The sequence below is a fragment of the Chamaea fasciata genome, unplaced genomic scaffold (genome assembly GCF_029207755.1).
Source record: "Chamaea fasciata isolate MVZ Bird 193981 ecotype frontalis unplaced genomic scaffold, bChaFas1.0.hap1 SCAF_7, whole genome shotgun sequence".
Lineage (NCBI taxonomy): Eukaryota > Metazoa > Chordata > Aves > Passeriformes > Sylviidae > Chamaea > Chamaea fasciata.
This window is the reverse complement of record NW_027094092.1, coordinates 15,376,613-15,388,821: the sequence shown is the minus strand read 5'-3', so window position 1 is coordinate 15,388,821 and position 12,209 is coordinate 15,376,613. Positions and strand designations below refer to the sequence as shown.

The 12,209-nt window shown below is 37.2% G+C and overlaps 1 protein-coding gene across 2 annotated transcripts in view; it reads left to right on the top strand.

Annotated features, from left to right (window-relative positions):
- KCNQ1 (potassium voltage-gated channel subfamily Q member 1) overlaps positions 1-12,209 on the top strand; it is a 331,242-nt gene that overhangs the window by 76,318 nt on the left and 242,715 nt on the right. For both annotated transcript variants that reach the window (XM_066187690.1, XM_066187689.1), the window contains exons 3-7: positions 1,294-1,420; positions 3,153-3,231; positions 4,150-4,246; positions 4,769-4,909; positions 11,794-11,904. In XM_066187690.1, the coding sequence (XP_066043787.1) occupies positions 1,294-1,420; positions 3,153-3,231; positions 4,150-4,246; positions 4,769-4,909; positions 11,794-11,904 (555 nt within the window). The remainder of the gene's footprint in view (positions 1-1,293; positions 1,421-3,152; positions 3,232-4,149; positions 4,247-4,768; positions 4,910-11,793; positions 11,905-12,209) is intronic.

Below are 12,209 nucleotides of genomic sequence, written 5' to 3'. Positions count from 1 at the left end.
TCTTATTTTGCACAGTTTTCAGGGCAATGTTGCATGTATTTTTGAAAGCGATAATGATAAACATACATCTTGATTAAACTAGGGCTGTGTCCTGGCTATTTCATATATTTACATATATTTCATAATTAAGAAAACAATCATAAGTACCATCTTGAGTCCCGTTTGTTATGCAAAACAGCAGTGAACCCTGCAGACCTGTGAGAGGGCTGGATAGAAAATTCAGCAGCACATTGTATTCTCTGCAGTTGGTCTTTATGTGAAATCGCACTTTGAAATAAGGAGCTCATTCTCTTAATCGGCACTAACCTGTGTAACCCTGACGTCTTGAGACTGGTTTCTCAGCTGCACTCTTACTGTATGCCATGTGTTGTGTTTTCAACGACAAGCCACTCTTACCGTTTCATTTAGTAGATTTTGTTGTTGGCTCTGATGGAGAATGTGGGCATTTCTTAATTGAGTTGGCCAATAAGGAAGGATTGCAGCACCCTGATACTCAAGGAAACTATGCTGGGTATGCCGTGCTTATCCAGTCTGTAGAAAACCATGGTTTATCTGCACATTGATGATATTCCAAATAGAACTAAAAATATCTCTGTCCAATCAACAAGAATATCAAGTGTTTTTGACATCTGTCACCTTGGAGGCATTTCCAAAGTCATACTTTAATATAGGTGAGTAGTTTATAAGTAGCTTGGTACCAGCAGTGCTTCAGGACTAGATCTCTGTTTCTGCTGAAGTCCCTAAATGCTAACAGGAGGATGGGAAAGGTGTGTTAGAGAGCTCACTTTGTCTTCAGTGTACCTGGAGACTGACATAGTGGTGATGGATACTAGAAATGTTTTTTCAATCCATGTGAGCTTAAAGGAAGACTGAGAAAGTATAAATAAGGGGGAAGTTAAGCTGATCTGGTAAATGAAGGACACCTCTTCCTGAAATGAAGTAAGCTAGCAAAATGCTCATCTTCTAAATACAGACTGCTTGTTTTCTTTGGCTCAGCCAGGAAACCTTTTGTTTGAATTAGACCAAGTGAATTGCACAGAATGGTTTTCAGTTTTAGTACATGTAGACAAGCCAAACTGCATGCAATCAAAGTATTTCAATTTACTCCTAATATTTTCTTTCTCTACTCTTACAGGTTTTTCTATTTTACTTCAGATCATTTTGGTACAGTTGATATATTTGTCACCTTCCTAATTTTACATTTTATTTATTGCTTTCTAATACATTCTGAAAAGAGATGAAAGACATATATAGAGTAGAGAATTAACCTAGTTCCCCGTGTGTTTCTTTTAGGAAATTGTATTAGTGGTGTTCTTTGGAACAGAATACGTGGTTCGGCTATGGTCGGCAGGATGCCGCAGTAAATATGTTGGAATATGGGGAAGGCTTCGTTTTGCTAGGAAGCCTATTTCAATCATTGGTGAGTATGCAAAACTTGCAAAGCTGATGTAAACAATGAGTAAAACATACCCTAAAGGATTTTAGAAGTCCAATTTCTGCAGCAGTTGAAGCCAAGTTAGAGCGAGAGCTCTTGTTATTAGTGCGAATGTAGATCTGAATTTCCTTTCAGGAATTCATGGCACTGTCATTTGAGAACAAATGTAGCTTGGTTTGTTTTTCCAGAAGAGCAGAGTGTTTTCTTTTCAAAGTGATCTTAAGCTTTGCCAGGAATAAGTCTTGGCCGTAGTCCTGTCTCCTGTGACCTGAGGATCCCAGACACTGTACAAGAGCTACGATTGTATTTTTTCAAAGATACTGAACAGCCTTTTTTTTATCCCCTCAGCAGCCATTTGACTAGTTTATTATGAGTTTATTTTGCACTCTAATTGAGCTGTGTGTTGCAGGGTAGAGCATAATAGATGCACTGTAGTTGCTTTGTGTATCAATTGAATTAAAATATGGTTTTCAGTGATGCATTTGGAGCCGGACACCTTAATTCCCTTGGGATTCAATTGGCTTCCTAGAATGACTTCAGGGTTCTTGAAAATTACATCCAAATATTCCATGTAATCATTGTTTTTTTAGAATGCTTGTCATTAACAGTTTCACAAAAGAAACTTAATCCAAATCAATCTGTATTTTGTTAGCCAGCATTGAAAGAACTGTGTAATGACCCTTGTCCTGTACTTAAATACTTGAAATATAAATGGACTAAATAAATCAGACATTGGAAGAGGAGTATTGTTATGGAAGAATAGTAGTTCTTGTTCTGTGACATAGATTTTTCCACTACTCAGAAACATTATATGTTGTTGAGTACAGGACATCAGTTTTCATAAACTACAGTTTTGTTGAGTGTAAATGACAAAATTCTGTATCTGGGTATTTTTACAATTATAAAATAGTTTGATTTAGCTCCTCTGCACGCACACACACACACACACACACACACACACACACACACACTATATATAGCAACTGCATCTCAAGTGTGACTGCTGCTATAAAAAGACTTTGACTGCATCTTTGCACTCTGGCCATGATCCATTTCTCTCAAGAGCTAGAACACTAAGCATTCTGAGACATCATCCAAATTAATTCAGTTTGGAAAGCAAAATGCAGTTCTGCTTTCTCAGATATGGATCAAGAACTACTTAATACTCCAAAACACAGAGTTCGTTTCCAAAATTTACTAGGCCTGAGGCAAGTAGATTTAGAGTACAGTACTGACTGACTTAAACTAAATTAGACTCATACCCTAATTCCAATTTTCTTTCCCTTTTGGACCTGGACAGATGAAATGATAGCAAGAAAATTTTCTCATATATGAAATTAACCTCAAAATCTCTGTCAATTAAAATCCTGTCTAAGCAGGAGAGAAAATAAGAATTGGAGAAGAGAGAATAGATGGAAACTGCTGAAATTCCTCCTGGGTTAAAGCTAATAAGTATTCCAGGCTGCTTGACATTAACTCCACATTCATCTAGACTGTGACCAGCTGGGACCCATCTCAGTGCAACCTTTCCATCATATCACATGATGAAACTTTTTTTGCATGCCACAACTGAGATCTCTTGGTATATAAACAAAAATATTAATTAGGAATGACTGTTCAACTTGTTGAAGTAATACTGTTTTTGGTTCTAGTAGTCTTGCCAAAGTATTACAAGATTCTGCTAATTAGTTTTCTTCAATTGACTTTTATTTTCCAGATTTAATTGTGGTTGTTGCCTCCATGATAGTTCTTTGTGTGGGCTCTAAAGGTCAAGTCTTTGCAACCTCTGCTATCAGGTAATTATATGTAATAGAAGAAAGTAGTGATGTTTCTTCTTCTTTTTAAATTTACCTCCTGTGTCAATTCTTGCAAAAGAAAATGAGCCACTGCTCAGTGTCATGTAATAGAGCAGATCACTGATCATGTATTGGTGATCCCATAAAGTGTAGGGGAAATACAATTTTGTTGTAATGCTTTTATGGCTAGTGGGGATAGAGAAACTTGTTCTCCTTCCCGCTTTCCCCAACTATGTGGGTTCTACCCAAATCCTGGTTTAGTTTCTTAGCTCAGTTTTATAGCAACTCTTTGGTGCTTTGTATCTCTGACATCTTCAACCTGCTTCTTCATAAAATGTCTGTGGTTGTTAACTCCTCACAGACTGAATCCACCTTCAGATCAGGAAGGTCACACCACTTGGTTTTCCTGGAATGAATGGGTGGCAGTGTACTTTGCTGTTCACACTAGCTGCAGCCATGCTCTAGAAGTGCAGTAACTCCCATAAAAAGAATGTTTTGAAATATTTTTGGACTGTCTGGTTTAAATTGCCTATGAAATTCCTCAAAGATAAGGAAATCAGATCTTCAGTTGGCTGGTTCCGTATTTTGTTTCCCATCCTGGTGAGCAAGTCAAATATGAGTTGATGAATGATTTCTAGAGCATTTAAAGTTTGTGTCCAAAATTCCTGAATCCTTGAGTTATCCTTACTAGCCATGTGTACAAAGGTCAGTTCTTCCCTTGGACAGTCTCCCCAGACTGTCTTCATAACAAACAAGAAGAAAGATGGGTGAGAGTGGAGTGTAAAGACACATAAAAGTCTAACATAAAATACTCTGTCTCTCCTAAAAGAGTTCTTTGGAAGCCAGAGTTCCCTTTTCCACCTCTGTTTCTTCTCTTGTGCATTTGATCTCTTCATTAATTTGAAAATCCTGTTCCAGGGGCATCCGTTTCCTGCAGATTTTGCGGATGCTGCACGTTGACCGTCAGGGCGGTACCTGGAGGCTGCTGGGATCAGTGGTGTTCATACACAGACAGGTAGGTTTGGACAGTCTGAGCAATGGCACAGCTGATGCCAAAGCCTTTCTATTCAGAACATCATGCATTCAGACCTGCTTCTATCGCTTTTATTTAGTGTCGAGGCAGGTAGTCATTTGTTTTAACCAAGTGTGGTTGTTCTGCCTTGTATTTGCTGCCACTTTGGCAAATTTTGACTTGTAGTTGGACTCGACAACAGAAAATGAGACTTCTGAAAAGTAGTTCGAATATTTGCTAAAATATATTTCTGAATTCCAGAGTTGTTTTGAGTCTGGCACTCTTTGAAAAAGTTACCCAACTGAGGTTAATGAGGCCTGTGTGATGAGGTTGTTTTGACTCAGTGTTCTCTGTGGAGCTCAGTGGATTTTTTTGTTAATTTGCACAGCCAACACTCAGTGTCAATATTTTTAAATTGCTGAAATTGCATTTTTCTCTTCCAGTTATCCTTTATAACCTGTCACTGTTAGGAAATTTAAGTGTCTCAATGAGATCATAATACCATTGTTTTGATTCTCTTTGCAGGAACTGATAACTACACTCTACATTGGATTTCTGGGCCTGATCTTTTCCTCTTATTTTGTGTACCTGGCTGAGAAAGATGCTGTAAATGATTCTGGAGAAACAGAGTTTGGCAGCTATGCAGATGCCCTGTGGTGGGGAGTAGTAAGTATAGCAATTTTCACACGTTAACAGTGTCCAATCTGGAGTAAAATTCAAGCAAGCATGGAGTAAGAACAGCACTTTGAAACTGCTTCTTACTGCTTCAATACACTTTCTATACACTTCAATACACTTTCAGTACATTTTCTGCAGAAATACTGTAAAAGATCAGTAATATTATTTGGTGTTTTCAGTCTTATGTGTTCTAAAGTCATCACATTACATTGAAAAAATGTAGAAACACAGGTTCTGTTTCTTTATCCTGTCTTCCCTACTGGTACAGTGATTGTTTCTTGCTACCTTTGTCATGGTAGTGCTCAACTGTCTAAGATGGTAAGAGTTTTGCTAAATCAGAGCTAGTTTTTTTGAGAAGGGGTGGTGTTTAGGTTTTCTTTGTCCATCTTTTTTGTCAGGTTGGGTTTTTTTTCCTTAAAACAGCTATCTATGTTTTGCAAGTTGACCTGTGACTGTAATTCCCAGTTTATTCAGAATGGACTAATTATGGAACAGGAAGCATCTAAGATAGATGGGAGCCACTTAGTGTTTTTTCACAGCATTTGTCTGTGCTGTATTGTAACCATCTTGTTCAGAGATTTTTCAGCCTTTTCTACGGTGCTAGAACTTTCGTGTAGATGTATCTTTAGTTCTGGTAGTAAAGTTCTCCTTTATCAGTATTACTAGTGACTGTGGCCTCTTTTTTTATTGAATGCACCTACTAGTGTGGCAGTTCTATTCTGGGATTATTTTTTCATGAAAATTTTTATTTTGTTGCTTCTGCTAGTAACTATTCCCTCTTTTGATCTCACGTGGTACAAATACTAGGTTTGCAGTTTTATTCTGGGTTTTCCCATCTGTAATTGTTCCCATTTCTGTTTCCTATTGCAGTTCAAAGAAAGGTATTTTTGGAAGCTGTTTTTCCTTGTCATTAGCACTCAATCAATGGCATTTTTAGTCTGCTTTAATTCTATTAGCCTAATCAAACAAACTGTCATCAGTAAGTGCTACAGATCTTTGAAATGCATGGACATCACTGATAACATACTTGCACTTTCAAAATGTGCTGGTCTGCTAGAGCTTTCTCTTTGCTGCTTTAAATCAAAAGGTACTGTTTCTCTCTTTTTAGGTTAAAAATAATACTAATTAATTAGTATTCTGTATAGTAGTGGTAGGACTAGCACCTCCATTTCACTAATAAAATACTATATGTATTTAAGAAGATATATAATGAAACATTTTTAATAAATCTGTGCATGTGTGTGCTTATATAGTCTCTACAAACTATCGCTTGCTGTTTCAGGAAGGAAAGGTCTATTGATGAGCAAATCCACTGGTCTGCTGGTGCCAAAATGCATATGTAGCCCTTTTTGAATACAACGGGTTTTATTTTGTTGCATTGTTTTGCTGCTATGATCTGCCGTAGAATTCTTTCTTCTTGCTGTCTGCCATGGTTAAATCCAGGCTTTCTTAGGACCAGAAGACTTACTGTGTAGCACAAGAAGGTGGCTTTCTGTAAAGTAGCTTTTTTCAATGCTTTCATGTCATTATGGCATTTTTATTTTCCACTACAGTGGTCAGATGACTCAGTAATTAACAGTGGCAGATGTAGCTGCATTTAAAAACACATGCTGTCATTGGAGTTGCCATTAAAAACTGAGTATGTGACAGACCAGATTGGCTTACAGTAAAACCTCCCATAGAAGCAACAGGATCTGTCAGGATATTGAAATATATTTTCCTTTCAGAGAATTATTGTTCAGTTAATAGGCATGCCAGTTATTTTGTCTTCCTAATTACAATAAGCTTGTTTAATCAATACATTTAATCATGATAATATTTTTTCTGTGTTATGGCTTCTATTGTGTTGCAGCATGCCACATGAAGTGTGAGACTGCATTCAACAAACACATAATAATGTAATTTCTTTAATATTAAAAGTAGAATTAGGTATCCTTGTTCAGCTCTAACACACTTCCACTAAATGCTAAAAATATTTAACAGAACCAAACTGATATGGATTTGGGTCCATCCATTTCTGATTTCTTGATAGTGCAATATTCTTCATTCTTTCTTGCTAGGAAAAAGCCCTGTAAAGTTAGGACGGAGAAGTTAGCCCAGAGAAGCTGTGGATGCCCTGTCCCTGACAGTGTTCAAGGCCAGGTTGGATGGGGCTCTGAGCAACCTGGGATAGTGGAAGGTGTCCCTGCCCATCTCAGGGGCGTGGAACTAGGTGGTATTTAAGGTTTCTTCCAACCCAAACCCTTCCATGATTCTATGGATAGCTGGGAAGTCACAAGGATTCTCTTAATAAAGGTCTGAAACTCATACAGAAACCTTCTGAACTTTTAGATCTTGAAAGTTTCTGTTATGGTTAGCCAGAATTTTCTGAATTGCTTAAACACCACAAATTCTGGTCAATGAAAATCTGGTTTGAGCTGAACCTGCAGAAGAGAATAATTCACAGCTCCTGTCTCATAAATAAGTGCTCTCTCTTCTCTGAAAGTGCACTTACCTGACCCAGTAGAGAATGCTTCAAAAAGTCCTTGACAGCGTTTTCGCACCCCTTTTCTCACTCTCTGACACTGTGCTCTTTTGTTATCTCAGTCTACGTGTACACTGCTAAACAAGTTCTTTGGGCTGCAGTAACAGAATATGTAATATAGCTGAAGTAAACCATGTAGAAGGTCTGTGTTACCACAACTAAACTGCATCTGGAGTTGGGTACTTTTATATTGCTGTGCGTTGCTGACTACAGGCACACCCCTAGCGTGCATAACTTGTAATTAAATGTTCTTCATTGTCATTGTTGTTATTTATAAGTCTGTATTGTTTTTTTCATTTTCATATTTAAATTGGCCTCCGGCCTTTGTTTGAATTTCCTGGAGAACTCTGGGCTATAGCTATTTGCCATGTCAGTTGTCGGCTTCTTGAAGAAACCTAAAGTTACCCTATGGCATAAAGAGTTGTCTATACTATTGCTGCTTTTGAATCCAGTGCAAGCCTGTATAAATTCTGCCACTGGCAGGGTATCTATATGTCTTTAGTGTTAGCAAGTAAAATAAATGTAATGTGGTGCATCTTTCAGTTCCCCAGTCCCAGTATTCAAAATTAGTCTGCTTTTATTGTCTGTCATCTCCAGACTATTGCCTGATCTTGTCCAGACATCATGATCCAGTTTTAAATACCTAATATAGATTCAAGACTAATAAAACCAGGACAGCATTAAAAATAAAATTTAAAAAACAGACGCTTAAAAAAATAAGATGAATGTTCTCATTGAATCTGTCAGAGATGACCACCTTCAGAAAGAGTTACCTGCTCACTGTCTCTGGGGGTTTTGTGGGTTTTAGTGTTTGCTTGTGGGTTTTTGTTTTGTTGTTGGTTTTTTTCTCCCCCTCCTTCTCTCCTTCAGCATCCATTTCAATCCCATTTCAGAGCAACTGAGAGGAGTTCTTCTTTTGATATCCACTGAATGAATACACGATTTCCAACATTCACTTTGGAACAAACGTGCCTCAGAAAAACTGTGCTAACAGTCTCTTTGATCATGCACACTATTTCCTAGAGCAATTACTGAATATACCCACGCATTGATATTTCTCTGTGCTTTTTGCTTTGTATTGAAGCAAGCAGTTTTCTGCAAAAAGCAGCTTTACTTGAGGATTTCTTGTTCCTTTAATTATTACAGCTTAGAAGAATGGCTTTTTCACTATGGACCAAATTCAGCAAAACATTTAAAAGTTTGCTTACTCCTAAGCATACACAAAACAATGTCCTGTTTAGCAAAGCCCATCACTATGTGCTAAATGTAAATTGAAAATCAAAGTTGACGGAAAACTGCTGAAAATTGCAGTAAATTCCACTCAAAACTGCACATGCATAAAACTTCAGCTAAATTAAAAGTAATCTGACCTAATCTATAAAACAGTTGCACATAAATATTAAAAATAGCTTCATTGAAAGTGATCTTATGGAAGTTGTGTTATTCAGAACCCTTTTCTCCATCTTCTCAATTAAAAAAGCTGTTGAGAACTGTACACTGACTTCAATGTTCAGCAGAAGGGGGCATGTGATTTTTTTAGTTTCTATGTGGTTTACGAATCAAATGTACCAAATATACACCTGTGACATCCTTTTTTAAAAATTATTCTGATTTTGAGTATTATATGTTTGGATTTTTTGTGGGTGAGTGATTTAGTTTAGGAATTGTTGGAGTGGGGTTGAAAGATGAAGATATTTTTAAATGCATTTTTGCAAGGCATCTCTTCTTTTTGCAGCTGCCTTCTCCTCTCTGAGCTTTAACTCCATGAGCAGCTCCAACTACGTTTTGTTCCCATGCAATGAAATCTTATGGGGTGGATGTGAAGAAACCTTTTAAAATTGTTACTTTGAAAGTACAGATGTAGATATTGTTACATCTGGAGATTCTTGTATTTTGTTTAACTATCCAAATTTTCCCAGGTACACAGTAGAGATTTCATAGACAGAACATCCTCATTTACCTGATTAGTTTCCTAATTAGTATTCCGGATTAGTTTCAGGCTCACTTTAGCCTGATATAACCTAAAATAAAATTCTTTCCCTACTCAGTGCTGATGAGCATGACTATTTCTTCTTTCTGGGTGGGTTTTTGCTTCATATTCCCCCCTCCAGACTTTTGATGCGTTTTTAATAGGAACAACATTAGTCTTAATGCCTAAATCTGTGGTGATTTTCATCAGATCAAAGTTCTAAAATAGTCAATGGCTGAATATGATTTTGTTCCTAATTAAAGCAATTGTTTTACAGGCTGCTTTTCAATGGAATTCAGTGTGTGAGCTCTTGTGTCAATTTAATTTCATTATGCCAACATGTTTACTATGCTAGAGTAGACATTGAGTCAGTATTTCCATTATAATATCCTCTTTTACAACTGTAAAATTAGTATTGTGCTCTTTAGGGAGTTTTAACCCAGCTGTAAAGAATGATTTAGGGCAGAAACCTGGCATGTAAGCTTTCAACAGCATATATTTTGAGGGAAAAAGAAAATGTAATTTCAGAATACAATGCATTTGTGGATGGTTTAGAGTTATGAGGGCAGAGGAAAAAGTTAACTTAACTGAACACTTTGATTTGCAACCCAATTTCCAAAATGTTTCTTTTTTTAAAAAAAACCCTCCTAGACGACCATCAGAGGGAATACTTTTTTTGTGTTACTGATGATTCATATGAACCAATTCAGTAGGGAGGGGCAGGGATGTGGTGGGAAAGGGGAGACAAATACTTAGATGTATGTGAATTCTTCTTCAGTTATACTTTGGTCAGCTCAGAAACACCTATTTCTTTTCACATTTCTAGTTAATGTGTTTATTTCAACATGATTTTAAGACTGTAACACAAAATAGTTGATAACAGTTTTCACTTACAAAGATTTATAATTTTTTTCAAAAACAGAAGCATGAAATGTTTTTTTCTCTCATAATCTTCTTTGTAAGAAGGCATTGGAGGGCATAACTTTTCCCATGATTGTATTTCCTTTTTTATTCCTTATTTTTGAAAGTGAAATTTTAATTAGGCTTTAGGATTTTTTTTTTTTCAAGCCACCCTCCTATGTAGGTAAAGAGATAGCATCACTGTTCTGTCCATCATCAGGTCTTGGATTGAGGTGGAATTTTAATAACAATTTCAGGAGTACAGGCAAAGGCGTTTGGATAGTTAACTAACCCTTTTGTGGGGTAAGAAACAGTTTTGGAAAAAGGCCATGTTTTAAAAACTTGGATTAAAAACTAAAAACTAATACTTGCAACAGACATCACCACCTCAGCTGCCCCTTCTGTCGTGTGTTTGACTGGCACACCATGGCTTTGCTTAGATGGTAGACAAGTTCAGGACAAGGTGAGGATGGCCTGTGTGTGTGTGACTGTGGGACCAACATCTGTGTCCCTGGCAGCTGCAGCCCACAGTGTCAGAAGAAAGTCTGACCAGCCAACAATTGAGCTGTGCCTCAGCTGCTTGAGGGCTCCACGTGGTTTCCCACGCTCTCATTTGCTCTGGTTAGCCTTCCTCGAAGTCACAGATAAAAATCTCCCTAATTTACAAATTCAGAAATAGCTGGTGAAATAGGTGAATTTAAATTGCTCTCAGATGCTAAATGTATCCTTCTGCTTCAAACAAATACATTCTTTCCTAGAGTGCATGCAAATAATGGCTTATTAAGCCTTGTTACACTACATCGCTGTGGTGGTAATCTTTACTTCAGTGTTCTGAAAGGCAAACTCAACAGATGTTTCCTGCATGTGTGCTTTAAATTATCTGTTCCTGCTCTTAGTGTTTTATATGAATTGGTGATTCATTAGAGTGTTTTCAGGGTCTTTACTGCGTGGAAAATTTTCATCTTCTCTTGCTCTTTATACCAATGTTATCTCTAGGAGGCTTCATGCCTGACTGCAGTCACAGTGCCTGGTTACAGTGTGTGTGTGCTCTTTCCATGCAACAGTCCTGCAACGTTCTCAGCAAACATCTCCTGCCCATAAACCAAATCACCAGTCCAGAACTGGTGATTTGGCAGCCTTTCCCTAAGGAAAGTGTGTGACATGGGCAGGTAACCCCTATCCCAGTAAGTTCAGTTGCCTCAGCCATGAAGACTTAAATTAATGGTGTTACTTTGCAAGATTTTAAACACATATTTTGTTGTAATTCAGTTTCCTGTATGTTTTTCCATTCATTATTTGGTGGGGAAGCAAACCTGGAAGGAAGAGTTAACCTTCATTAGTGTCACACGGGCTAACAGTGGGAGAGTTAGGAATGCAGCTAATGCTTCTTTGAAATAAATAAAAAAAGGAAGAGAGAGAAACAAGCCCAAAGTGCTGTGTTAATACTTGCTGTAATACTCTCTTTATTTCTCTTTGCAGGTGACTGTTACAACTATTGGCTATGGAGATAAAGTGCCACAGACCTGGATAGGAAAGACAATTGCATCTTGTTTTTCAGTGTTTGCAATCTCATTTTTTGCACTGCCTGCGGTAGGTTATCTTGTACTTTTGGAACAATTCAATGTTGATTCATTAGTTACCAGAGGGAAATTTTGTTATTGATTCTTTTAACTTTCATTTAACCTGGTGTTATGTACGCCTTGTATTAAACTTCTGTATTTTAGCTGAAATTTATGTAGCCTGTAGAAACAAAAGAACTTCTAGAAGGCTAAATAAATATGCAATGGTTTTTGTATGCAACACTAGATTTGAGAAGGATTTGTATTTGAGAGAGATGTTTAATTCCAAGTACTTTTCCCGGCCTATCTCAGAAGTGTAAAGGAAATTATTTCTAA